The sequence below is a fragment of the Psittacula echo genome, assembly GCF_963264785.1.
Source record: "Psittacula echo genome assembly, chromosome: 4".
NCBI classification, from domain to species: domain Eukaryota; kingdom Metazoa; phylum Chordata; class Aves; order Psittaciformes; family Psittacidae; genus Psittacula; species Psittacula echo.
Window position 1 is genome coordinate 108,167,996 of NC_137738.1, and position 27,890 is coordinate 108,195,885.

The 27,890-nt window shown below is 52.0% G+C and overlaps 1 protein-coding gene across 1 annotated transcript; it reads left to right on the forward strand.

Moving 5' to 3' along the window:
- On the forward strand, positions 1-24,424 carry EFR3B (EFR3 homolog B; the record flags this gene model as incomplete). The annotated part of the gene is made up of 21 exons (XM_080616618.1): positions 1-122; positions 3,654-3,804; positions 8,809-8,930; positions 11,958-12,107; positions 13,362-13,496; positions 13,849-13,927; positions 15,600-15,735; positions 16,275-16,436; positions 17,055-17,166; positions 18,992-19,043; positions 19,245-19,417; positions 20,076-20,151; positions 20,963-21,124; positions 21,456-21,587; positions 21,699-21,766; positions 22,099-22,226; positions 22,634-22,725; positions 23,266-23,314; positions 23,655-23,761; positions 23,950-23,999; positions 24,319-24,424. The coding sequence occupies exons 1-21, from the start codon at positions 16-18 to the stop codon at positions 24,422-24,424; spliced, it is 2,349 nt and encodes a 782-aa protein (XP_080472744.1). The 5' UTR covers positions 1-15.
- Positions 24,425-27,890: the final 3,466 nt, after the last annotated feature.

A 27,890-nucleotide genomic window follows, 5' to 3' on the forward strand; every position in this document is an offset into this window, starting at 1 on the left:
CTGGTGAAGACCAACATGGAGAAGCTGACATTTTATGCCCTGTCTGCTCCAGAGAAGCTGGATCGTATTGGTGCCTACCTCTCCGAGCGGCTCATCCGAGATGTGAGCCGGCACCGATATGGGTAAGGCCTGGGAGGCTGTTTCAGTCACCCCAGTGACTGGCATAATGATGGGATGCTAGACAGGAGAGGAGGCCCAGGCAAGGGGTGGGACATGTGGGATATGCAGCTTTTGCATGCTCGAGGCTGTCCTGAATCTGTGAGCACTCTGTGACAGACTTGAGCATGTCCTGCCTCCAAAAGGGAGACATGGGAGCATTCAAGGATGTGCAAACTCCTTGCAAAGCTGCAAGGGACCAGTCAACCTGGGAGCTGTGTTGTATTTCTTTGCCATTGTGCTGTCTGTGCTTGAGGAGTCTGCGTGTGTATGGTGTTTGTCCCCAGCAGCAGGACTGCCATCGTCAGGAGCCTGTGGCACCCTGCCTGCCTTTAAAAGCCCACACTCTTCCAGAGCCAGATGGAAGTCTGGCTAGGTGTAGGCAAGCAGCTAAACTGTCTGCAGCTTGCTGGGAGTTATCTGGGACAAGCTTGGATGTGTTGCACCCCAAGCACATCTCTACTGAGCTATGGAGATGTGGTGTAAGTGGGAACAAGAATGTGGGGCAGCGTGTTGACGCTTTTCCAGTAAACACACGGCAGGATGCATTGGGCTGGATGGGGATTGCAGTGTTTGCTCTGTCTGGCTGCATGGTCCTGGCTGCCCTATTGCCTTCATCTTTCTTCCCACATCACTTCCAGCAAGGCTTTGCAGTGTTTACTGCAATGAGAGCAGCACCCGTCTGGAAATAGTTGACTGCCCTCATTAGAAACTCTGGGGGAGCTTGGGAGGGCTCCTTCCCTTTGAAATAGCTCCTGGATTGATTCTTGTTGTCTCCTGCATAAAGCTGTGGTAGACAAACACAGCTCAGCTTCGTGGCATGATCTTCAGCCTGCCTTTTATCCTGGGGGAAGAGGAGCCAGCAGCCTGCCTAAGAAGTGTTAAAGTTGGAAAACCTTCAAAGCCTCATCTGCATCGCCCATCGTTGGGAGTGACAGGACATTCAAAGCTCTGCCTGATGTTCTGCGGTTAAGTGGATGTTAACAGGCTCTGCTTGCTGTGTTAGGAAAAGAATGGCTTTCAAAGATTTTTGAAATCTAATGACAAGCCTCGGTGGGTGAAGGGGGGAATATATTCCTTCCTCCACTGCCTGTGCATATAGGCACATAATTGGGTTGGAGCACTAGCTGATTTTCAAAGTCTAACTTTGAAATGCCTGAAATGGGTTTGGATCAACCTTTTGTTTGTAGGTTGGTGTTGGCTGCAGCAGCAGAGCTGCTGCAGACACCACATCTGGGCTTCAGAAGAGCAGCAGAGCGTGTGGGTTCCTCTCCTGAGTGCGAGATGAAGGTAGCCTTGATTTCAGGCCTGATGTTTGTCACCTTTTTGTTACCTTTATCGCTAAAAGAAGGAAGTGTTCCTGTATAAGTTTGCAGCAATGCAACCCACCATCTGTAAGAGGATGATTAGGGTAGGTCAGAGGTGGCAAATGCACAAGTGTCTGTTGTTTTCCCTCTTGGTGGTCTGTGTCCGGTTGTCCCCAAAAAGGAAGCCATGCTGTTGCAATAATATTGGGCACAGAGTGTTGTTTTCAGCCTTGTTTCCTATGAGAAAGGAGCTTGATGCTTCATGCTGGTTGTCAGTCACCTCTTTGTACCTTTTTTCCCTCTGGGTCAGATTTAACCCAGTTTGACATATGGGTAGTTGCACATGGATCCAGGAATAGTTGACTTATTTTTGCAGTGTCTTGAAGAGCTGTAATGGTGCCTGAAGGACAGGCTGCAGTGTGAGCTCAACCATGCCACAAGACACCAGAGAATCTGCTTAAGACTGGAGCCAGATTTCAACAGTTCTGGAGGCTCAAGAGAAAGGATCAATCTTTCGTGTTTTTACCAGCTGGAACTTGGAAGTCCAGGGGTTTATCAGACCCCTCCTTTTACCCTGAGAGGGCAGTTACCTCCCCAGCTCTCCTTGAATGTGCAGATAGAGCTCGTGTGAGTAGATGGGCAGCTCCTGCTCTTGCTGTTGGTAAGCTTGGTACTTTTGGGTTTCCCTCTTGCAGCATAAGCTGGTGGCTGCTTCATGCTACCCAGGCTGCAAATCCAGCTGTGCAAGGAGCTGGCTCCAAAAATGGAGCTTAGAGGAGGAATCATGCTTGATACCAAGGGATCTGGGATTTCTACCTCCTGCTTTCGGCCATGGTAGGAGATTGAGTTTTGATGTGAGCGGCCAAGGTGCAAAGATTCACAGCTGCGCGGAGAGCAGAAGCCAAAGGGAGGTGGTAAGGAGTTGTGAAGCTTGTTTTATTCCCAGTGTCCTGGTACCAGGTCCTTGTCAGGTGTTTGGGTACTCAGAGGTCTTGTGAGGAGAACGGGAGCTGTGAGACTCTGTGCAATGGTCATTTGTTGGTTTTCTATATTCTGGGCATTTCCTGCTCAGAGTGCCCAGAGGCCAGGATTTGCTTTTCTGCTGGGCTTTGTGCAGTGGGTGAGCAGCAGCTGGAGGTCAGTGTGATCACTGCAGAATTTATCTGTACAGGGGCTCATGCCACTTTGTTGGCAACAGACCAAATGCTGTTGATGTAGGGAGAGCTGCAGGACCAGCATGCAAACAGACTTTGCCAGAGCAAAGGGACCAATTTGTCTTGAAAATGTGAAGCAACACCTGACAAATTCTTCACTCAGCCCATGCAAATCTCATGAAATTCAACAAGGCGAAGTGCAAGGTCCTGCATCTGTGTCGGGGCAATCCCAACCACAAATACAGGCTGGATTGAGAGCAGCCGTGAGGGTGTTGGTTAATGAGAAGCTCAACACGACTCTGCAGTTGATGAGAAGCTCAACATGACCGTGATAGTGTTCAAGGCCAGGCTGGATGGGACTTTGAGCAATCTGGTCTAGTGGAAGGTGTCCCTGCCCATGGAAGCTTGTCAACTCTGTATCAGGCACCCAGCTGAGATTCATCACTGGGCACAAGGTTTTCCAGCTTCCTCTCAGAGGCAGGCGTTGCAGAGCTGGTTTAACAAATAGCCTGGAAGATGCACTGTGACAGCTTGCAGCATAGCCAGCTGCCAGAGGGTGGTTCTGCAGGAGCTTCTGCGGATATGTATATGGTTTGGTGATATGAATCTGCTTCGTAGGGTTGCTTTCTTTTAGGAGAGCTTTTCTGGAGCACATCTGTCTAATTCTGAGTTATCCCTGGCCAGGACCAGGTGTTCTGCAAGAACAGTTGCCTTTGATGCTGAGCCCACCCTGTACAAAGTCCACTGTTCCCTCACAGGATATAAAGATCAGTTCAGGCAAGGGAAGCCCACAGGCAGTGTGAGGGTAGATGCAGGGTGTTGCTGGTGACCTTGGTCCCAGGGCTGTTGGATCCTCTCTAGGTTGGTGCTGGGTGCAGCAAACACCATCTAAAAATATCCTGAGAGTGGTTTGGGTGTAAAAGCCATTGGTGTTTTGCTGGTGGGCACCCAGGTGGTTTGGAAGAGGGGAGGAGGAGGGATGACCGCAGGCCTAGGCTGCTGTCGGGAAGTGACCCTGGCTTCTCCCCACTCCCAGGTATGTGTGTATTGCCATGGAGGCCCTGGACCAGCTCCTCATGGCCTGCCACTGCCAAAGCATCAACCTCTTCGTGGAGAGCTTCCTGAAGATGGTGGCAAAGCTGCTGGAGTCAGAGAAGCCAAACCTGCAGATCCTGGGGACCAACTCGGTGAGTAGCAGTGCAGCAGGAGGTGGCAGTGCCCTCTCCTCTGCTTTCAGCCCTGCTTGTCACCACTGTCTCTTACAGTACCAGAGCAGGAGAAGAGAGTTGGGAAGGGATGGGGAGAAGTAGCAGGGAAGGATTTATGGGGTCCCCTCATGTGTCCTGCCATGCATGAAATTTCCAAGACCCTGGCTGTGCTGCATGTGTGCTGTCCCTCCTTTTTATTGTCTGCGATCAGTCGCTGATCTCTAATCTCTGCCATGCCTTCCTGTCTTGAATTCAGCTTTTCCTAAATGAGCATGAGGACTCGGGGGCTGTCAGCGGTTTTGCACAATAGATCAACTTAGGAGGTGATCCCCGTGGATTTTGGGAGCTATTTGTGCTCAGAAAAGGGCTGGCTTAAACAGCTGCTGCTTCCAATAAATGGCTTAGGTGGACTGGGGGTGTGACAATGACACACATAAAATGAGGGGAAAGGCAGAATGAACAAAGTTGAATGAACAAAGTTGACATCCTTCAGGATCCAAACTGCTGATCCTGGCTGAGAGCTAGCTGCCACTTGTGCTTGGCCTTTCTGTTGTTTTTTACTGGGAATACTGGGTATAAATAGCAGCCTGGCTTGTGAGGGCTCTGCCAGTGCCCAGTAGCTTGTCTTGGACAAGCAGCATCTGTCATTGCTGCTTTATAAGAGGTGGAGTTTAGATGGTGCAGATCATCCTGTGGGCAGGAGGGTAGACTGGGTTGATGCTCTCTCTTGTGCCTTGGAAACACATAGACAGCTCAGCCCTAAGCTTTTACCAGTTGCCAATGGCACCAAACTGAGTGAAGAAGAGTACATTTTGGAAGGGAGAGTCACCCTGCAGGATGAGTTGGACAGGCTGGAAGAGTGGGCTAACAAGAACCTTATGGAGTTCAACATGAACAAGTGTAAGGTCTTACACCTGGGTAGCAGAATCCAGGAGTGCAGTACAGGCTGGGATCTGCCTGGCTGGGGCACAGCTCTGCGGAAAAGGTCCTGTGGGACACAAGCTCAATGGAGCTGTACCTCAGTGGGAGCTGCTGGCATGGAGCCGGGGAAGGGAGAGCCCTTGCTGCAGGGCCTCACAGGGCCATGGCAGAGGCTTCAGCAAACCAGCCCCAACACAGCTATTAGGTCAAGGCAAGACAGAGCCCTGCCTCATGTTTCCTGCACATATGGAACAAACCTCCCATGTTCCAGCACACATGGAGAGGAGGGGTGGTCATGGAATCATCACAGATTGGTTTGGGTTGGAAGGGACCTCAAACCTTATATAATTCCAACCCCCCTGCCATGGGCAGGGACACCTTCCGCTAGACCAGGTTGCTCCAAGCCCCGTCCAACCTGGCCTTGAACACTGCCAGGGATGGGGCAGCCACAGCTTCTCTGGGCAACCTGTGCCAGGGCCTCACCACCCTCACAGGGAACAACTTCTTCCTAAGATCTCATCTCAATCTCCCCTCTGTCAGGTTAAAGCCATTCCCCCTTGTCCTGTTCCTACAGGCCCTTGTCAAAAGCCCCTCTCCAGATTTCTTGTTGGCCCCTTTAGGTACTGGAAGCTGCTCTAAGGTCTTCCTGCAGCCTTCTGTTCTCCAGGCTGAACAAGCCCAGCTCACTCAGCCTGTCCTAGACCACAGATAGGTGTTTCCTTAGCACTGCTGTCACTGCAGTCAGGAATTGGGAGCCAGTGTTTTAATGAGGAATCCAGATCAGGAATGACGGTTTAGTGATAGTTTGGGTTTTTTTTTTTCCCTTCTGAAGAGTGGCGGCATTCACAGGGCAAATAGCACAGAAAACTTGAGGGCTTTTGTAGAAAAGTGGCTAATGATAATGAGACACTTCTTCCTATATCTGCTAATGAGGAATGTGCCTCAGGCTCGTGCTTAATTAGCGGGTGCTGTCTGAAGTAATCTTCACAATAATGGAGCTGATGGCGAAGGCAGGAGGAGGTTGTTTATAGAAACCTGCTCCAAGTGAGTCATTCTCCATGGTGTGAAATCTTGCCTGAAACACATCTCCCTCCTCGCGCAGAGCCAAGGCTGATCCCAAGCGGCTGTGGTGGGGCTGATCCCAGGACCAGCCTGCAGGGCTCCATGGCAGCAGCGCTGGAAGCGGCAGTGAAAATCCAGCATCCCATGATCACTGTAACTCCATCCTATAATCCCCAGGGTGAACATATGGAGCTGGAGCTTAAATCCACTTTGCTTTCTCATCCTTGTTAGGAGTCTGCTGGGCAACCTCCCCTCTTTGGGTAGGAACCATCTAATTTCCAGCTCGATGTCATTCCCATTTTATTTTTCCTCAAACCACCATTGATCTTTCATTTAAACAGCTCTTCCCCCGCCTTGATGTTTCTCTTCTGATGTATTTATGTCTGATGTATTTATAGGTAGCAGCGTTATCCCTTCCCAGCCCTTGTTTTGCTTCTCCAAGGCAGCCACACTCCTCGCATCTCCCCTGTGCTTGCTTCCTGCTCCCAGCTGTGTTTCAGTTGGAGCTTGTTGGCTTCAAGCAGGGGAGCCCTAAGCTGCCCAGCCCTGCACCCCCTCAAACCACAGCAGAAATCATGTTGTGTTTCAGTGTTTTAAACAGTTTTCCCAGTGGAAATCCCACGTGAAGCTGTAGAGCAGCTTTTCAGCTGGGTTGTGATGCCTGTTAGTTAAGGTTTCTTTGAAGGTTCAATGCCTTCTTTCCTGCTGGCCCAGCTCTCCCTGGGGCATTTCCATATGTCCTGGTGCTGCTTTTAGCCGCTGGGTATGGGTTGGCAGTGGGACCAGGGTGGGCATCTCCCGTGACTGCTGCTTGATACAGCATCCTTGTAGGGACAGACAAGTCTTGGAAAAATCCAACAGTCTCAGCAAATGGGAGACTCCTAAAAAAAGACTCCTGAAATGTCCTATAGATGAAGGAAGAAGAGGCTTTGGGGCTGATTTTTCTCTGTTCTAAGCTGCTTTTTACAGGTTCTGGCCCTGCCAGAGGCTGTGAAAATGGATGCAGAGAAGGCGGCTGCCTCCAGCTGTTGGCAGATGTGAACAATGTGCTGCATCCAGTGTCACTGGGCATAGCTGTGGGAAGTCTGTTGCTCCAGGACAGAGGAGGGCAGGGTTCACTGTGCCTGGGAGCCAGCCGGGGAAGGGGCCCTTGCAGCAGGGAGCTAAACCAAGGGCGCTGCTGATGTGGATGTGCAAGCTGGCAATCCTTAGGGCCTTGGCAGATTCAGGAGCTCTGATGAGGTGGCCCTGTTTGGTGTCCTGATGGCACAAAATGAGCTCCCGTCCTCCGTGTGGCTGTGTGATTGATACCTGCAGATACTGGCTGCAGAGAAACTGTTCCCTTCCTTGATTTCATGATGCTTCATAGCCGCGGGACACTTGGAACAGCTCTCCTGGGATGCTTAAAACAGCTCTCCCGGAGCTGCTGTGGGGAGCCCCGTTACTGCTACTCACTCTGCACCCTGCCTTTGCCTTCAGTTGCACGTGGAGTTGCTATGAGCTTAAAATAGCCACTTTGTGCGCTGCCTGATACAGAGGTTTCTTATATAACAGCCCTGCATTTTTCTGGTGAGTAAGAAGAGTTTATCAGTTGGAGCCAGTCCCTGTGCTTTGGGAACAGTTCCTGGCGGGGCTCAGCAGCTCCTTTGCTTGCGCAGAGCCAGCCCTTGCAGCTGACATTATTAATAGCCCGGCACAGTGGGTGCATGATAATCAGTGTCTGTGTGATGCACTGGGATGCTGGGCTGGCTTTGCCAGCTGTGGAGGGGCACTGGTGAGCCATTTGCCTGCTGCTCTCCTGGTGGGGCTGGATGCCAGCAAATGCAGAGCAAGAAGTGAGAAAAGCCTGCGGATAGGGTTGGGGTAAAGAAGGAGCTCCTGTGCAGCATGGCATGTCCAGAGGGTGCTGAGCACCCTAAGAAATGCCAGGTGGACAGGTAACCACTTGGAAGTGGGCTAGGTCTCGTATTTGGAAGAGGAACCCAGCAGTTATAGAATCGTAGAATCACAGACTGGTTTGGGTTGGGAGTGACCTTAAAGCTCATCCAGTTCCAACCCCACTGACATGGGGGATACTCTGTTTTTATTAGGACAATAGTATTCCTGAGAGTTATGTTAGGCTACTAGACTTTAGAGACCTAATTCTTTGTGTATAATATGATACCCATCTTGCCCAGCTCTACCATCAGGACCCATATGAAGTTACTTTTCACCTCTCCTTTCTTCTGTGTCTGTATGCCACAGAAATGGCACCTCTCCAGTCTCTTATGGAGCTTGGGCCTTGTCAGAAGGATGTGGGTGCTGCTTGGAGACCCTGCTCCCATTGCAAAGGGCTTTCCCAGCTATGAATAAGTTAGAGAATTAAGAAGAAAGCTTGCAAACATGCTTATCCTTTCTTCCTCCTAAATTCTTTCCCTGAAAGCTTAGCAGCCAGGTCTGTTGGTCAGCTGGCATTTCTTGCAAGCTCCGCACCTCTTGGCGCAGCTATACTGGAAAGGAGCAATGGGACCTTGTGCTGTTTGGTGCTGTGGGCGAGATCTGGGATGTGGTTAAGAACCTGCTCGCGGTTGGTTTATCCACTGGCACTTCCAAGGCTGTTATCACCCCTGCAGCAGTGTTTGGGAAGTGTTGGCTGGGTTTTATTGCCGTTTCGAAGGGTGGAAAGAAGCTGGGGGCAAATTTATCTCCTGTTACTAGTGCATGTTGCATATTAAGAATCCCTAACTCAGAGCCTTGTTGCACCTCTAAATGCCCTTTACAGGGACAGCTCGGGCTTGCAGTGATGTTTGGTTGGGCCTGGGTACTGCTGGAGGTCAGTGGGGCTCTGTGGTGACACTTGGGGACCCTGTGTCCTAGATGCAGCTTTGCAGCCAGATTTGTCATCCATCAGCACACACCGAGCTGCTGTAGTGAAGCCCACAAAGGTGGTTTGGAGAGGAATTGGAAAAATATTTTTGTTGGCATGCCCTAAGGGATGACCTTCTTTTTCTTCTCACCCAGTTTGTGAAGTTTGCCAACATAGAAGAGGACACTCCATCTTATCACCGCAGCTATGACTTCTTCGTCTCCCGCTTCAGTGAGATGTGCCACTCCAGCCATGATGACCTGGACATCCGGACAAAGTGAGTGCTGTGAGCAGGGTGTCCCTGGTCCTGCTGGCTCTGTGAACATATCCTGGAGGGTTTCCTGTACTTCCAGCCTCTGCCTTTCCTGGAGAAGCACCTGCTTTTGGGGACAGGTTTAATGCAGGCTGCAGGGATTGACTGCTTTGTGCTGTCATGGAAATGCACAGTGATTCCCTAGAGTTGGGTGCACTCAGGTTGCTGTTCTCTATCCTCCCTTATTTACTAAGTATTAAACCCTGCTGACTGTACGGGAGGATGAAACAGGAGCCTAGAAATCACAGTGCAGCACGTACCCAGCCTCTGTTGCTGTGTGGGAATAGAAAGTCCTAGAATGGTTTGGGTTGGAAAGAACTTTAAAGCTCATCCAGTTCCAACCCTCTGCCACAGACGGGGACACCTTCCACTAGACCAGATTGCTCAAAGCCCCTGAGGTCCAACCTGGCCTTGAACACTGCCAGGGATGGGGCATCCACAGCTTCTCTGGGCAACCTGTGCCAGGGCCTCACCACCCTCACATCTTCCTAAGATCTCATGTAAATCTCTCCTCTGTCAGTCTAAAGCCATTCCCCCTTGTCCTATCTCTATAGGCCTTTGTCAAAAGTCACTCTTCAGCTTTCTTGTCAGCCCTTTTAGGCAGTAGAAGCTGCTCCAAGGTCTCTCTCCAACAGCTCCACATCCTTCTTATGTTGGGGCTCCAGAGCTGGATGCAGGTCTGCAGGGGGAGTCTCACCAGAGCGGAGGAGACAAAGACAATCCTCTCCCTTTAATCTGCTGGTTACACTGCTGTTGCTGCAGCCTAGGATATGGTGTGAGAGAAGTTGATTTTCACTTGCAAATGTCCTGAGAGCACAGCAGCTGTGCTCGATCTGACCACAGCCAGTGACAGAACAAACATGCCCTTAGGCTTCCAACTTCTTTTCTTTGGGCAAAATATGAGCAAGTAACCCCTGGAGTCTGCCCGTTACAAGGCTGCCTCAGTGCATCTTTAAGCATTCATCATCTTTGCTTTGGGGCCATGGCCTGTGGACAGCTAGGAACTCAGATTAGGAGGTAAAGAAGTTGTCCTGGCCCCAAAAGGAAGGAAAATGATGATGATGATGGGAAGAGGCTCCTGCTCTTAGCAGAATGAATGCTCATTCAAAAACTGCCTCCTGCAGCCATGTGGTCTGTTATTTTCCACATTTAAAGGTGGCTCCATCTCTCTAGACATCGTTGAGGACTGATTTGCTTTGCTGTGATGGGAAACATACCCCAGAGGGATTAATTACTTCTAAAGCAGATAGATTAATGTTGTTTACTGCTGCCAAGGCCAGGCCTGTTGGTGGTGTATTTAAAAAGATCCAGTGCTTGAAATGGCCCCATGAGGCACCGATGGCATAGAACCCATGGCTCCCACCAGGAAGCTCTGGGCAGGAGGCCGCTGCTGCCACAGACTGGTTTTAAGTACAGCCCAGCACATCGTGTTGCTGCTGTTCCCAGAGCTACTGCACCAGGGACTGGTTGCTTTGCAGAGGAGTGAACTCTTGAGGTTTGCCAGTTCTCATGGCGGCTTGTCTCCAAGGACCAGGCTTGCCTCCTTCTAACACTGCAGACTGACAGGTTTGGGTTTTTTTCCCCTCTTAATAAGGAAATAATGCAGAAGGCTCATTATTCTCACTTGACCTTCAGGGCACCAATGATGCCAGCTGAATCGCATTGGAGACTGGAAGAGAGAAAATCTGCAGCTCCTGTAATTAAAAAGGAGCACGCTGCTTTCCCGGGCTCTTGGTCCTGCTCAAAGCTCCTTTCTCAAGAATTGTGTGTCAGTCAGATTATTGCCTTGATTAGATCTGAAAAATACATTAGGGAGACCGCAGAGAAGGTTATTTAATGCGTTTATTTCTGCAGATCAGGACGTGCTATGTTTCTTGGGCATCGAGTGGGTGTTGAGGATTTGGTTTCAGACCTGGGAATCCTGCTGTGTAGGGAAATTTTAATTGATGACTTTATTGGCTAGAGCAGAGTTAGGATGTTTGAACCCAGAAAGGACACAGGTGTCAAAAAACACTATCCTTAGCATCCAGAATCCCCATGGGTGCAGCTCAGCTCTACAGCTGCTGGGAAAGGGGGAAATCACAGAATCGCAGAATGGTTTGGGTTGGAAGGGACCTTAAAGCTCACCCAGTTCCAATCCCCTGCCATAGGCAGGGTCACCTTCCACTAGACCAGGTTGCTCCAACCCCTGTCCAACCTGGCCTTGAACACTGCCAGGGATGGGGCAGCCACAGCTTCTCTGGGCAACCTGTGCCAGGGCCTCACCACCCTCACAGGGGACAACTTCTTCCTCAGATCTCATCTAAATCTCCCCTCTGTCAGTTTAAAGCCATTTTCCCTTGTCCTGTCCCTACAGGCCCTTGTCAAAAGTCCCTATCTGGGTTTCTTGTTGGCCTCTTTAGGCACTGGAAGCTGCTCTAAGGTCTCTGTGGAGCCTTCTCTTCTCCAGGCTGAGCAAGCCCAGCTCTCTCAGCCTGTCTCCAACCTTTGAGGCATCTTTGTGGCCTCCTCTGGACTCACTTCAACAGCTCCACATCCTTACTGGATGGACGTTGGTGGCCCAGAGGAAGACACAGTACTGCAAGGGTGAGGAGGGGGTGTCTAACCAGAGCAGAGCAGAGGGGTAGAATTCCCTGCCTCAACCTGCTCATCACGCTGCTGGTGATGCAGCCCAGGGGTCTCCTGGGAAAGATGGTTGATGGGAGCTGGCTGCTGCTGCTAGGATGATTTTAGCTGGTTCAGAGCCTTTCTTGCTCATGTATGTTGGGCTGTGAGAAGCCACATCTCTGGTGGATATGAGGCAGGAGAACTGCCCTGGTGTATACCAGGCCTGCAGCTGGGAACTGGGGCATCACCTTCATGAATCCCTCTGGTAACACATAAATCAGTATCTTCTCTCCAACTTCGTGCACATTTTCAGCTGTGTATGTAAATGTAAAATAATGTATACTGTGTAGATACGTGGCATTTTGGTGTTAATTTGCTCCCCAGGATCCGGATGTCTGGCATTAAAGGCCTACAAGGAGTGGTGAGAAAGACAGTGAATGATGAACTCCAAGCCAACATCTGGGACCCTCAGCACATGGACAAAATCGTGCCCTCGCTGCTCTTCAACTTACAGCACGTGGAGGAGTCTGAAAGGTGAGAACTTGATGCTGCATTGACCTACTTGCTCTGCCAGCAGCTTCAGGGTCCTTTTCGGCAAGGTTTTGCAGGGCAGAGGCGTTGCAGGCTGATTTGTGCCTGCAGCTCATGACAAATGCAATGAGTGGCCAGAGGGGAAACCCTGTGAGTACTTCTGTGAAGGACGCTGCAGGTGGCAGGAGCTCTGCATGTCACCCAGTGCTGTGAGGGTTATTGCTGTCTTTACCACTGCAGGACACCATGGCTCCCATGGAGCAGAGATCTCTCTGTGCCATCCCTGCAGTTAAGGGATGTTGTTTGCAAAGGCTCTGAGCTGCCCTTTCGGTGGGCTGACCTTTGTGATGGATTCCTGCTTAAATGCTTCCAAAGAGCTATTTTAAAGCCAGACAAGAGGGATTTCAGGAACTGAAATGTGTCTTTGCTCACTGACCCTCCATTCTTCTGGTGTAACCCTGCGCTAGTTGCATGTTTTCCACCAGCTGTGTGTTTGATGGGAAGTCACTTAGCTGAGAAGCGAAGAGCAGAGAAATAGGTATGAATTCCTCCTGAGATTTTCCTTTTGAAGGTTAAGAGAGATGTATCAGCCTTGAGAAGCTGACTTCTGGCCAGATGCCTTTTCCTTTTTTCTTGTAAACAGAAGCATCAAGGTGATAAAAACATTCATGGTGTTTGTATGATGCCAGGCAAGGTTGAGTGTGGAAAAAGGGGATGGATCTTCTCTGGGGTGTGCGTTTTCAGGGTGATTTGTGCCAGGCCGTGACTGCTTTGCTCTTTCTCCCCTGGGAAGATGTGTCCACCCTGGGAGGACATTATGTCCTGCATCCTCACTGATAAGATCCTTTCCTGCTCCAGCACTGAGCACTGTGATCATCCTCCTGGTCCCAGGGATGCGGGGGCTATCCCTGCTGCCTGGCACAGCCTGGTGCTGCAAGCAGGGCCATCCTGGCACATCCCCTGCCTCTGCAATCCATGCACCATTCTGCTCTCTGGTCTAGCTCCAATCCAGCAGCGCTCTATCATTGGGCTCTGCTGGGATGAAGGTACCCCATCTGCCTGGCAGGGTGACATGTGGCTGCTGCGGGGTGGCTATGGGCTGTGCGAGGGGTAGCCCACAGCCCTGTACTGCATGGGGTGCAGGCAGATGCCACGACCATTCTGCTCCAACCCTCCCTGGCCGGGTTCTGTGTCTCTTCTCCCCCACTGCTGCCTCAAACTCAGCACCGCTCTCATCGCCCTCCTCTGCTTTCACAGCCGCTCCCCCTCTCCGCTGCAAGCCACTGAGAAGGAGAAGGAGAGTCCTACGGAGCTGGCGGAGAGGTGTCTGCGGGAGCTGCTGGGCCGAGCAGCGTACGGCAACATCAAGAACGCCATCAAGCCTGTCCTCATGTAAGTCATGCATCCCTCATTTCTGGCATAAGGGAAACTGAGGCACTGGGAAACAGCCAGTGCAGACCAGAGCTGGGTGAAGGAATGGACTCCTCTGGCTCCCCTCGGCATGGTAGTGGAGATGGGGACTGGATTTCAGGCTGAGCTCTCATTTTTGGATGCAGTGAAGAAGACGACATGGAAAGATAGCTGTTGCTGAGAAAAGTCACTCCAGCAAGGAGTTTGTGTACCTGCCCTCTGCTGCAGTGTTAGATCCTTGCTGCTTCTGGCCATCCCTGGTGCTTGCTTTGCACCCCTGCAGGCTTTAGGGGACTGACAGTTACTTTTCCCTCCGTTTCGATCTCTTCCCCAGCCACCTGGATAACCACTCGCTCTGGGAGCCGAAGATCTTTGCCACGTGCTGCTTCAGGATCATCATGTATTCAATCCAGGTAGGGAGCTGGCGAGACTCTGCTGGGGGACACACGTGCACGCTTGGGAGTGCTTGCATCTGCCACCACGACTGGGCTGAGTCAGAGCAGCTGCCACTGCATTGCCGCATCCCAGCAGTGCTGAGTTCGAGCGCTCACCGAGTGTGCCCCAGAGTGGGCTGGAGACAAGCAGAGTCCATGTGGATGGCAGTGTGGGCTGGGGGCTCCGTGGGTGTGCAGGGAAGTGGCTGGTAGGTGTTAGCTTGGCTGTGTGTGGTGTGGGATACTGCTCATGGAGCTTGTATCTAAGTCCCGGGAGCAATTCCCTCCGTTTCGGTGGAAAGCAAAGCCCTGCTGAATCAGACGGGCTGGTGGCATGCTGTGAAACACTCCAGCGGAAGCAGTTGGGCTCCGATGGAAAGCTGCCTCTTTCAGATCACTGCTATGTAAATCAGCCTGAGCTCTTCATTCCTGCAGAAAATGAGAGGGGCTGTCTGGGGTGAAACGTGCCCCAGGCAAACCAGGCATTGTTACAGTGCCTGCAGCCCAGCATCCCTGTCCTTAGATCTGGGAATGCTCAGAGACAGACCCTACCAGGCTTTTCCTCTTGATAGAATCATAGAATAGTTAGGGTTGGAAAGGACCTTAAGATCATCTAGTTCCAACCCCCCTGCCGTGGGATAGGACAAGGGGGAATGGATTTAAGGTGAAAGAGGATAGATTTAGATTAGATATTAGGAAGAAATTCTTCCCTGTGAGGGTGGTGAGGCCCTGGCACAGGTTGCCCAGAGAAGCTGTGGCTGCCCCATCCCTGGCAGTGTTCAAGGCCAGGTTGGACGGGGCTTGGAGCAACCTGGTCTAGTGGAAGGTGTCCCTGCCTGTGGCAGGGGGTTGGAACTTCATGAGCTTTAAGATCCCTTCCAACCGAAAGCATTCTGTGATTCTAAAATTCTATGATTCACTTCTCACTGTGGGCCTTGGAAATGCAGTTTAGGTAAATCCCAAAGAGATGGGAAAATGTCCGTCCTTTTTTCTTTCACATGGATCTCAATGAAGCTGTTTGCATGGGTCCCTGTGTGCTGTAGGGCATGGTGCTGCCTCCCACCCTGCTCCCACTCTGCTGAGGATGCTCCAGACCTGCTGCCCTACTTCATACCTTTGGGAGTTTGCTTCACTTTTGGATTCAGCCAAGCCATGGCTCTGCTTGGAGAACTCTTACAGTGAAAAGCAGATCATCACCCCCTGTTCTCGTTTCTTGTTTTTAATCTTGTAAACTGCCTAAACCCCTTTACACTGCTACTAGATTTTGTAAAATCCTGTTAGTGCATACTGGAGGTGTGGGGTCACGATAACTTGAAGTATAGAAGTGTTTGGGAAACCCTGGCAAAAAGCAAGTCATTTCACCCTGAAATCCCTGGGATTAATTGTCACAATTTCCTTAGATCTGTACAGCTCTTTAGATGTTTTTTCCTGTGCAACTTGCTCCAGGCTCTTGCTCAGTTATGTAAAACAGGCTGCTTCCAGCAGCCTCCTCTCATTTTGCATCTGGAGCTGTCTTGGAAAGAGCCAGGCAGGGACTTGGTGCAGCTGGGTGCATGTGCAGGATCCATCCCTGATAGCTGTGAGGGTTACTGAAACAGGATGTCACCTCATGCATGCGGCACCCATGCTGACATTCACACCCTCTTTCCAGCCACAGCATTCCCACCTCGTGATCCAGCAGCTCCTGGGACACCTGGATGCCAACAGCAAGAGTGCAGCCACGGTGCGTGCGGGCATCGTAGAGGTCCTTTCAGAGGCAGCAGTGATCGCAGCCTCCGGATCTGTTGGTAAGTAGATAAATTTAACCTCTCCATCCACCTCTTCACCCTTTTATTGCAGTGGGAATGGTGAAGAGGTGCCAGAGGTTTGGGCTGGGTTCTGGATTGCCCCCAGGTGTGAGCTGGTGATGGCGGATCCTGGAACATCCAGGAATGCTGAGGATCTGTTCAATGCCATTTCAGTGCTCCTGAGAGCAACACCCATGCCCACATGCAGCGACCTAAACCTAGAGGGCTGGCTGCAATGCCAGCCTTTGTGACAGGAGGAAAAGGGGTTTTCAAGGCTTGCTGTGAATATGCTGAGAGTGCTCCTGAAAGGACATTTCTCTGTTGAGAGTGCTCCTGAAAGGACATTTCAGTCTTGACTGAGGAAGCTGGTGGGGGTTAGAAGTCACTGTGTGTGTGGCTAGACTGTTTTTCAGCCTGTTTATGGGGTGTTGGGATGCATAAACCACACTGTCCCGGGGGAAACAGCCTCCATCTCCATGGAGAAAACTGCTGCTCTCCTCGGGTGCTGCTCCATTGTCTTTTCCCTCTCACCACCACAGGCCCTACGGTGCTGGAGGTGTTTAACACCCTGCTGAGGCAGCTAAGGCTCAGCATTGACTATGCGCTGACGGGGAGCTATGACTGTGGTGCCGGCGTCAGCACCAAGATCATCAAAGAGCATGAGGAGAGGATGTTCCAGGAGGCCGTCATTAAAACCATAGGTTGGTGTCCTGCAGTGCTCCACGAAGGTGCTGGTGGGTGGCCCCCCCTGTGTGGTAGGTTTCTGCCTTGAGCATCTGCAGGATTATCTGGGGTGAAACAAAGTCACTCTCATGCTAAAAGAGGTGATGGAAATCAGATTTCTCTGTGGTGTGCTGCGAGCGTGGTGGTGTGTTATCAGCAGGTGGCATTGCAACTCCGGTCATCCCCAGCAGAGCCGCTGTGTGCGGCCAGAGTCCTGTTTCTCCATGGATAGGAGACCCTGAGGAAGGGAGGGAGAGGAGGGAAAGAGAGCAGGTGTCAGTTTGCTGCAGCTGCTGAGGATGGGGATGCACCCCAAAAAGGAAGGGGCAAAGGCAGGGGTTGGCATCTCACAGCCTCACCCTGCCTCAGCCTGGGGCTGCCACACCTGTGGGGTGTTTTGATGGGGCTTGAATCACCCTGAAGGTAAATCTGTCTGCGAGTGCCAGATCCAGGCAGGCCTTGTCCTATCCCAGTCTGGCTATAGAGTCCGGCAGCTGGCTTGGAGCAGGGCAGGCAGGCAGACCCCATGGCACTGCATCCTTCTGGGGACGGTGGGTTGTGCCTCACACATTGCCAGCTTGCTCTTGTCCCCACAGGGTCCTTTGCCAGTACACTGCCCACCTACCAGCAGTCTGAGGTGATGGTCTTCATCATGAACAAGGTGCCACTACCCTCCACACAGCAGTCTATTGAGGCTGGCAAAGCTGGGTGAGAACAGATGCCTTCTTCCCTTCTTATTCTACCCCCTGCCCTGCTTTTCCTGCCACTGTTCTGTGTTAGGGCTTTAAACACATTGCTGAAAGTGCTGGGGAGCTCCTGAAACTGTTCCCACCTTGAGATGGTCTTTGGGGACAGAGTGGGATTTGGGCATGTTACTGGAAAGGCTGAGCATTGAGCGCTTCCCTGAGGGGAAACTGAGCAAGGGAAGCTGAGCAACATGCGATCCCTGTTTCAAATGCTTTGCTGCCTGCTGCTAATATGACGACAAATGCCCCTTGAAACACCAGAGCATCAAAGGGGAAAGATGTCTGCAGGCAGTTATGCTGCATGAACTCTGCATTCCTTCAGGTACCTGCTGTTGGGAGCTCCATCCTGGCGTGTCACCCAGAACTAGCCAGGAACTGAAAATAGCACTCAGGGGAGTGACTTCAGATGTCTCAGGGCAGTGGGGTAGCTGCTGGTGAGTGAGCCTGTGGCTTTTGAGAAGCTTGAGTATGGGTTTATGGGACCAGCTGCTCATCCCTGCCTCCAACCACTGGTGTGTGGCCCCTTTGAGCTACCTCAGAGCTTTTATTAGCACTGAGCGGGAGGTGATATTTATACCCGGCGGTGGAGAAAGAGAAGGAAGGGAAAACACCCAAACAGCAGAATTGCTTAAGAAGTGTAGGAACAGACCATGAGAGCTATTTGGAGTGAGGGTATCAGCGCTGAAACATGTAGGTAAGGAGCAAACAGATTTTCATGCTATATTTATCTTCCAAGTATGGTCAGGCTCTTCCCACTTGTCTCTGACGGGAGAGAGACTTTGCTGGCTGATAGGAGACACGCTCTGCTCCTCACTCACATGGAGGTAATTCCTGACGCCTGCATTCAATCCCGATTCGCACAGTGAGAGACACAGTTGATGCTGGGTGCCATTCAGCCAGGGCAGCTTTCCTTGCTGCAGGAGCAGAATTGGGCTCATAGCCCCAGGGTGGCAGTCACTTCTCAGTACCAGGCTGGCTGCACCAGGCTGTTTGTCACTGCTCCTTTGTCAGCTCATGAGCTTCCTCCAGGAGAGCTTTAAATCTCATCTGACACTGTGTGAAGGATGGTGCTTGCTCTGCGTGTGAACCAGGAGTTTGCAGAGGAGGGGCAGCCTTCAGCTCAGCTTACAGGGGTGCTGCTGTTTGTGGTGTAGCTCAGTCTCTAAGCAGAGATAGGCAGCACAAGCAGTGTGTTGTGGGGCAGGCTAGAAATCCCTTGGAGGCTCCCTGTGTGTCACCCAAGGCCAGGAAAGACTGAGTTCAGACAGTAAAACATTCAAGATTTCCTCTTTTTTGCATAACCCACTCCATGCTGCTGGAACGGAAGTGTGGTTCATAAGAAGCAAGATGGGAGCAAGGAATGGGGGTACCTCCATGGACAGGAGAGTTTGGACTTCATCTCACCAATTTGCAGCTGCTTTAAAGTGAGGAGCCTGTTCAAAACCAGTGCCTGGCGTTCCTTGGGAGTCACTGTGGGATGGGGACATCCAGATCTCAGCCCATCGTCTTGAGCTCAGCTTGTGCCTGCCTGGAGATGCGAGTGCTGCCTTGTTTCTGATGCCTATGGCAGGATGTGTATACTTTGGTATTCACCATTTCATTGGCAGTCTTTTGCTGGCTGTTAAATCTGGAGCTCATCTGCTAGAGACCTTTACAGCACAGATCTTTGTGGTGGTGGCTCTTGGGAAACTGGTCCTGCCCTTTCTGAGGCTTTTCCATCCTTTTATGGAAGGAGGGTTGTCTTGTTTTCATTTGGATTTACCACTTCTTTCCTCTCTCCATGGCAGGGAGAACCGGAATCGACTGACACAGATAATGCTCCTCAAGTCCCTCCTCCAGGTATGAATCTGTCACCAGCCCTGCAGCAGCATCTCTCCCTCACAAGACCTGTGGGTTCTCAGCTGCTGGCATGGCAGCAAAGAGGGCCTTTTTGCAAGGACCTGGAGGGATAGAACAAGAAGGGATGGATTTAAACTGAAAGAGGGTAACCCTCTGAAGTGACACTGTCACATTGCCACCATTTTTCTTTGATGCTTGCAGGTCTCTGTGGGCTTCCAGTGCAGTAACATGCTCACGGCACTTCCCAGTGTCTTCCTGGACAGGCTGCTCTCTGCAGCCCTCATGGAGGATGCTGAGATCCGCCTCTTTGTCCTTGAGATCCTCATCAGCTTCATCGATCGCCACGGGAACCGGCAGAAATTCTCCACCATCAGGTATGTCCTGGGGACTCCTCAACATAGCTGAGACCTGCAGACCCTGCAGAGCAGGCTTGGGAGGAGATCTGCTGGGCTGGGAGCACTGGCAGGATTATTACTAAATCTGGTATCAGTTCTAGGGTGGTTTAATACTGCACATTAGTGGTCTAAGAGCCATATGGGTGAGGTGTGCCCATATGTGTGAGGTGTGCCCATATGTGAGAGACTGTGCCCAGAGGGACATGAGACCATGCTGCTGAAAGTAACTGGTTAGTCAGTGGTCCCAGGAGGTTGTGCAGGTGCAATGGCTGCATTGCATTGCCATGGATAGGCCTGCTGGGCACTCAACCTTGTCCATGCTGTGTTACCTTGGAAGAAGGTGACTGTAATCCCAGATGGAAACATCTCTATGGGTTTTGCTGTGGTTCTTCTAACCCGCTTTGCTTGCACACTTCTTTGTCAACTTGCCTTTGTGTTCCTGAGTGCCACTGTAGTGATTTGGCTCAGTACTCCCGAATATCTGAATTGCTCAGATGGGTTTTAAAAGACACTGCTGGCTTTCTAACAGTTCCTCCCATACAGCTCGTTCCTGACCATCAGCTCTGTAGGGATGCAGGAATTGTGCCTCTTCCCTCCAGTGTCTGAGGTTTTCCTTTCCCTTGGCCTTTTCTTGCAGCACCATCAGCGACATCTCGGTCCTGAAGCTGAAAGTGGACAAGTGCTCACGCCAGGATACTGTCTTCATGAAGAAGGTAGTGTCAGGGTCTGGATCAAGCTGTCCTTGTGCAGACCAGGCTGAGGACTGTGCCTCTGTTTCCCCAAGTCACACTGAGTCTTTGGAGTACCGTGATGCCTCTAAACCTGAGGATGTCCCTGGGAAAAGCCAGTGGGATTCAATCTCTATCAGTACTTCACGTGTGGGCCTTTCTAGACTCCTAAATCAGCTATTTGCCCCAAGGAATGAGTACCCCAGGATGTGCTGGTATCCCAAAAGCTATTTAGCAAGTAGCTTTCAAAGTTGCCTGACTTTATTCCTCCCACTGCCTCCTTAAAACACTTCCAGCAAAACTCTCTGGAGCTAACTTGAAGGCAAGGTGGGATCAGTTTATTTCCTTGCACACACCGGGGAGCAGCAATGCAGCCCCCAAACCAAAAACTGTTACAGAGCTGAGTTTCCCTTGTGCCAGTGTGTGCCCTGCTCTGTCCCATGTCTTGCTGTCAAGCAGCATGTCTCGGCTTTTATTTTTCTGCTGTGGTCTGAGCATTTCTCTAATGCTTCTGCAACAGAGGCCTCCTTTCCTTGGCCGTGGTGCTGTGAGTGCTCTGTGCCTGCCCTGGGCTCTGTTCTTGGACCTGCTGGTGGCTCTTCCCCATCAGGGTCCAGCATCAGATGGTAAAATGCCACCTGATAGTCACACCTCGGTGACCAGAGAAGCTCTGCTCCCTCCTGCATGGATGGAGGCTCCTTTGCTGGGCCCTGCTGCTCTTCTTGCTCTGTGTTGATGGCAGTGTTGCTCACAGGGGATGCTCAGGGGCTGACCACATCCGTCCATGTCCCCACAGCATGGCCAGCAGCTCTACCGGCACATCTACCTGATCTGCAAGGAGGAGAGCAATGTGCAGGCTCACTATGAGGCTCTCTACAGCATGCTGATGCTCATTAGCATCGAGCTGGCTAACGAGGAGGTCATGGTGGACCTCATCCGCCTGGTGCTGGCAGTGCAGGTGGGTAGGAGCTGGGTGTGCTGCTGGCACTTGTCGCTGTTGGGGTGGGCAGGCTGGGATGTGGTGGGAAGGAGGGAGCCTCTGGGAGGAGATTGTTTTGGAGTTGGGGTCTCTGAGGAAGCAACTCATCTGCTGTAAGCATCTCCTACCATGGATCAGCCCAACACACTGGGGAGAGATCTCAGTCGCCTTGCCAGCCTCTGAAATGCTGCAAAACTCAAGCTCCAAAAGCTGGGATGTTTGCAGGGCAGGGGATGCTGCAAGGTGGATGGGGACGGTGCTGGGACTTTGTTCATCTGTATCTCATCATGGGACTGTGTCTCTGCTGCAGGAGATAGCCCAGATCAATGAGGATAACTTGACAGCGTACAACCGCTGCGCACTCTTTGCCCTCGGTGCAGCTTACCTGAACCTCATCAGCCAGCTCACCACCGTGCCCACCTTCTGCCAGCACATCCATGAGGTGCGAGGGAGGGTCTGGGGACAGGGCTGCAGCCTTGTCTGCAGCGACTCTGGCACTGACTCTACAAGCCACCCCTGGGTTTGAGCTTGGCTCCTTGCTTGTCTTCTGCAGGTCATCCAGATGCGGCAGAAGGAAGCTCCCTACCTACTCCCTGAGGACGTGTTTGTAGAAAGACCCAGGTAAGAGCCTTGAAAATACCTTCTTCCCCAGTGATGAGGCCCCTTACAGAGACACTGTCCCCAGTAAGCATCACTGCTCTCTTGAGACATTCCCTATGTCAGGGTTGTCCTTCCTGAGGACTGTATCTGTTGTGGTGGGCTGAGAGCCCTTCAGGGCCTCTGGCTTTGAGCTGGTGTGTGCAGAAATAGTGTGGTGTATCTGGCTGTGCTGGAGCTAAGCGAAACCATGAGAGCTCTCTATTCCTGACCCAAAGGGACTAGAGACCCCACTGGCACTGTTCCCTAGCAGGAGAGATGCTGCCATCTTCATTGTTTATTCTCTGTCTCCATAGGTTGAGCAAGAGCCTTGACCGCCTGGGCCCAGAGGTCTTCTTCTGGCAGAGCAAGATCAGTGAGGTGCTGGGAGGCAGTGGCTACAACTCAGACCGGCTCAGCACACCCTACGTTCCCCAGCTGACAGGTATGCAGCACCCTGAGGCATCCTGGAGAACTGGGAAGGGATGAAACTGGTCCCTTGCTCTGTGCAGTTACAGGGATGTAAAGTTCTTGTCCTACCCATGGCCCTGTTGTTTTTTTGGTGCTCTGTTAAAGATGCAACCTTGGGGGAACTGAGGCACAAAGTGGTTAATTGGAACTTCCTGGGGTTGTGACATTCACAGCTGGCTGAGCAGAAGGAGCCATGAAGTCTGCTGGGCTTGGCTCACTCCTCAGTTCTGCTGGTTTGGATAAATTTGTGTGAATGGCTTAGATGGACGGGTACCCTGGGGAGGAGATGTGAGGCTGTATTTTCGGGGGGCTGCCCGTGCTCACCTTGCTGGCCACGGAGAGGCTGCAATTAGCTCTTGTGCCCTTTCTCTTCCTCCCCAGATGAAGATCGCTTGTCCAAGAGGAAGAGCATTGGCGAGACCATTTCCCTGCAGGTCGAGGTGGAGTCGAGGAACAGTCCTGAGCGAGAGCAGGTACCATGTTATGCCAGAGCTGCAGCCTTATCCCTTCAGCACTCTGTGTTTTCAGCAGCCTGGCAGCATGAGGTTAAGCCCTCTCTAATTTGTCATTTGGCTGCATATGTAATTGCTCCTATGGCTGCAAGCACAAGGGCCCATAACTGAGCCCTGGCCTGTCTGGCAGTGAATGGGGTCAGAAAAAACCCAACTCCCCCTGATGCTCCCTTCACGTACTGACAGATCCCAGCCTGCAAGGGTTGCTACATACCAGGAAAGGTTACCCACTGCTGCTTGGGTGGCGACTTTATTTTGCTTCTATATTTCCTTGCATATTTCTTAGCAACAGGAGCTGTCAGTGAGGTGTAAGGCCTGGCTAGTCCAGCCTGAAAAAGCACTTTAAAAGCATGGCTTGCCAGGGAAGAGATCCCTGATCTTTAAGGGTAGACTGTTTTGGTGCAAGAATATAGCCTGGAACACTGGTTCTGTGTTGCTGTGATCCCAAAACAGTGTCCTGTGCTGTGTGTTGAACCGCATCTGCTTCTCCCCTTGCTTTAGAGAGCACCAGCAGAAGAAATCACATATGAGACGCTAAAGAAGGCAATAGGTAAGGGAGGGAACCAACGTGATAAGGAGAGGTGGAGGCTGGCGTGGTGTGTGTGTGTGTGTGTATGGGTACCATCACCCCCACATCTGTGTGTGCATGCCACACATGGATGAGTCCCCTTGGCAGAATTGCACCTGCATTGCAGGTCAACCAGGCAACCTCATAGCTCTGCCTGACCCTCGTGGTGTCCCTGGGAGAGGCTGGTCCCAAAGCCAGATCCTGGAGACCTTCTCCTTGGCTTTCCAGTGATGCCCAAATCCATGCTGTCTGCTGGGGAGGTGGGGATGCGGTGGTCCTTCTGGGTGAGGAGCAGCTGGGAGCCATCTCCCCTCTGCTTCAGTAGACAGCGTTGCCGTGGAGGAGCAGGAGCGGGAACGGAGGCGGCAAGTGGTGGAGAAATTCCAGAAAGCCCCGTTCGAGGAGATCGCTGCCCACTGCGGTGCTCGGGTGAGTGGGGACCGGGGCACGCTGCGTCTCTGTGGTTCCTCTGCTTGGGAGAGGAGGACAGTGGCAATGTGGCTCTGAATTTTGCCAGGCCACCTTCTCCCTGCTGTGACTGGGGTGTTTGTCCAGTTTGCATTACTGTGGTACCTGGGTACAGCTGCACTAATGGAGCCTCTGTGTCTGTGTTACAGGCGACGCTGCTGCAGAGCAAACTCAACCAGATCTTCGAGATCACCATACGGTGAGTTGGGGTGACAGCTGAGGATGCTGTGCTAAGTGTGTGTGGGCTTGACCAAGGCCAGCCCTGGCTTTGAGGCAATGAGAGCTACTTGTGTCCCTTATCAAGGAGGTTTATGTGCTGGGGAAGGATGCTAGCCTGGGGTTGGTAAGAGGGGACAAGGGCTGCTGGAGCAGCCTTTGGTTTGTTTGCCTCAGTTCCCTTCTGTTGTGGTGGCACTGTGGAGACCTGCAATGCTGCAAGAATGCACATTGTCTGCACAAGCTTTGCTGCCTCACCAAACCTCTCTATAAACCACCTCCTTCCACGTCTTGTGTTCCAGGCCACCACCAAGTCCATCTGGCACCATCACAGCTGCCTATGGCCAGCCCCAAAACCACTCCATCCCGGTGTACGAGATGAAGTTCCCAGACCTGTGCGTGTACTGAAGGTGGCCGTGCTGGTAGGGCAGAGCCGCCGCTGCACAGCTCGCACCAAAGGACCTCTCGGGGAGAGACTGCTGACCCTGTGGGGAGCACATCCTCCTGCAGAACGGGTGGGGACACGGACACTGAGGCCACCCCTCAGATTCGCTGGCACCACAAACCCGTCTCCCGTACTTTATTCTGTGTCCATGTTTCACAGCAGTTGGTGGTGCAGGAGGCACCGCAGCACGGGGAGGGGGGTATTCGCTGTGACCTCCATCGCTGGTTTCCGTTTTTGGGAAGGGGAGAGGAGATGCTCTGGCTCCGAGCAGAGCACATTGTTCATGTACATCTTCCTGGCATAAAGCAAACCTGTTCTCTGGGGAATCCCTCCCCACATCATCTGTCGGCCATGTCAAGAGCCCCTGGCAAGGGGCAGGGCTGAAGCTGGAGGGTGGAAGACTGTGAAAGGCAGGAGCGGGGCTGGGGTGCAGCATGCCCGAGCCAGGGACAGCCACAAAACCAAAACCTGCCTGAGATGGTGCCTGAGCGAGGTTGCTAGAGGGGATTCAGTCCCTGCATCCAGCTCCTGGCCTGTGAGTCTGGACCTTCCCCTGGGCACGTGGGTCGTTCCCCTGGGTACCTCACTGTGCCCTGATGCCATAGACAAAGGGCTTGCCTGGTGCACCACGAGGGTGGCGATTGTCCCATCCCGGTGTGGGGACACACAGCAGCCTGGCTGGTCCCAGGTCACCTGAAAACACGATTTCATTGGGAAAACCCACTTTTTTTCTTTTTTTTCCTTTTGGCAAAATCCACACGAGCCGTGTCCCTTTCCCTGGTCACAGCCAGGCTGCACTTGAGGAGCCAGTGGGACTGGGGGACCTGGGGCAGTGACACGTGGCAGGAGCAACCACCGTGCTGGGGAATATTAAACACGTTAACCCCCTGTTTTCCTACTTTTGGGTTGGGTTTTCACAGTTTTGGGATTCCTGTCTCAAAGAATTGCTGAATTATTTTTATTAGCAGAACACTTTGACAAAGCCCAATCTTCAATTGCCTGAGCCATAATCACAAAGACACCCCAGTGTTGTAAGAAACTCTGTGATAAGAGGCACTTTAGAAGGTCCACCCTCCAGGCCCTGCATCGTGCCTCTTGCTGTGCAATAGGATAAAACTGGGTAACTGGATTTGAGCTGGGGGGAGATGAGGCTCCGGACTTGAGAGTTTTGCTTTTGACACGTGTGGTTGAAAATTCTGCATCCTACCAAACCGAAAATGGATGGTGAAGATGGTAAGGATGGGGACCTTTTGGTCATTTTGGGGGTAGGCAGTTGTTCAGAGGGTCTGTCTTGCTCTCAAATGCCTTCCAAGTGTCGGTGCTTTAAGATGAGCTTGGGAGCGCTTTGTAGTCTGTGGGGGAGTTTTTCCTACCAGCTCGGGCACCCCCTTCCCCTCTGGCTGGACACGCTGCTTCTGCCTTTTCCATATAAAGAGACACAGAAGGATCTAAAGCTGGAGATGTGGGAGCTGCTTCTGCATGTGATGGAGGGACTCAGGTAAATGCAGCTTCTTGGTTGCTTCAGCCACAACCTGTTTCTCTACCACCTCACTGCAGAGCTTCAGGCTGTTGTTTTAAGCTGTAGTTACACATTACCATCCCCTTTTCTTTCCTCAGTGGCAGATACAGTTCACGATTGCCCCGAGGTCACCGCTTGTTTGTGTGGTCCTGCTTTAATCTGGGTTTAGGAAATGATCTAGCTTAGGAGGACAGGAAAAAAACAGGGTGTATTTCGGTCTCTAGGCTGGATCACAGCACTGCCTGTGCCAGCCCTATCCAGTGCCCAAGGCTCTCCCCTTGCTGCTGCTTCTCCTCAGCATCCCAGTGTGTCTCTGTCCCTTGTTCCTGAGCCCTTTTTCCTCTCTGGGTTATAGCTGGTCCTGCTGAAGCCTGAGTTTTGGCTGGAGCAGGTTTTGGGGCGAGCAGCAGGAACACAAAGCTGGCTGCTTGGGGAGGAAGCGTTTGCTCCTGTGGCTGTTCCCATCTTTTAACAAAGCACAGTGGGCAAAGCAACCCCCAAGTTTGTGTCAGTGTGGAAAAAACACCCCCAAACCTCTTCAAAACCACAAAGAAGGTGGGAAAATGAGCGCAAGGTTTGCTCACGCTGAAGGAAGGGAACCACAGGGCACATCTCTCGGGCTGCCCGTTGTCCTGAGGGGCAGCAAATACCCCTGGCCTCTGCTCTGGGGAGCTGTCCTGCAGGTATCCCTGCAGAGCATCCTCCTGTCCCTCCACTCACAGTGCTTCTCCCTTGTCCACTCTGTGGGACCCTGCAGCAGGGCCGGGGCCATCACCTCCTGGCGGGCTGCACCCCCCAGCATGTCTCACCGTGTCCCCTCCACGTTTTGGGACCCAAACTCCACCTGTAAATGCCCCCCACCTGTGGTGTAAGTGACCTGTTTGTACATCACGTTTAGTTTAGATACTTGTGTGCGTGTAGATGACAAAGTATATTTCTATGCAGTGGGCAGTTCCGGTGCATGTGTGCGTTTCCATCTCTGTATTTTGGAGCACTGTGGCGTTTCCGTGTGTAGCCAAGAGCAGGGGAGGAGAAGGCAGGTAAAAGGGCCATTGATATTTTCAAACACACCATCTTGATGCCCTTTTCCAATAAATGTTGATGTTGCCATCTCTGGGGCTCTGCTGTCCTGGCGTGTCTCTGGAAGAGAATACTTGGGTGGTTGCTCTGGGCTGGAGAAGGGAAGGCATGGGGTGAGGAGGAGGATGGTCTTGGCTATGGAGAAGCTTCTTTCTCCCAGCTCTGTGCCCAGGATCCAACCCAAACTGGGCTTCATCCTTACCATCCTTTATAATTATTTCCTCAATTTTTCCCCAATCCCACAGAAGCTCCCTGCGGTGATGGGGCTCTGGAGAAAGGTCCTGGGTTGCTGCTCATGGTGTGTGTGCGTGAATGTGAACAAACCACATTTGAGAGTCAAAAAGGGAATTAGACCACCCGAATGGAGATTTCAAGAGCCAAACCATGCATTGAGTGCACTGTGCCATGTGCAAGCTGCTTCTGCACCATTACAGACTGACCTGGGCCATCTCTTAGCTAAGGAGTGGGGTAAAATGCCAACATGAGCCCTGTTTTCATAGGATCATAGAATCACAGAATCACAGAATGGTTTGGGTTCAAGGGCCCTTAAAGCTCATCCAGTCCCAACCCCCTGCCATGAGCAGGGACACCTTCCACTAGAGCAGGTTGCCCCAAACCCTGTCCAACCTGGCCTTGAACACTGCCGGGGATGGGGCAGCCACAGCTTCTCTGGGCAACCTGTGCCAGGGCCTCACCACCCTCACAGGGAAGAACTTCTGCCTCAGATCTCATCTCAATCTCCCCTCTGCCAGGTTAAAGCCATTCCCCCTTGTTCTGTCCCTACAGGCCCTTGTCAAAAGCCCCTCTCCAGCTTTCTTGTCAGCCCCTTT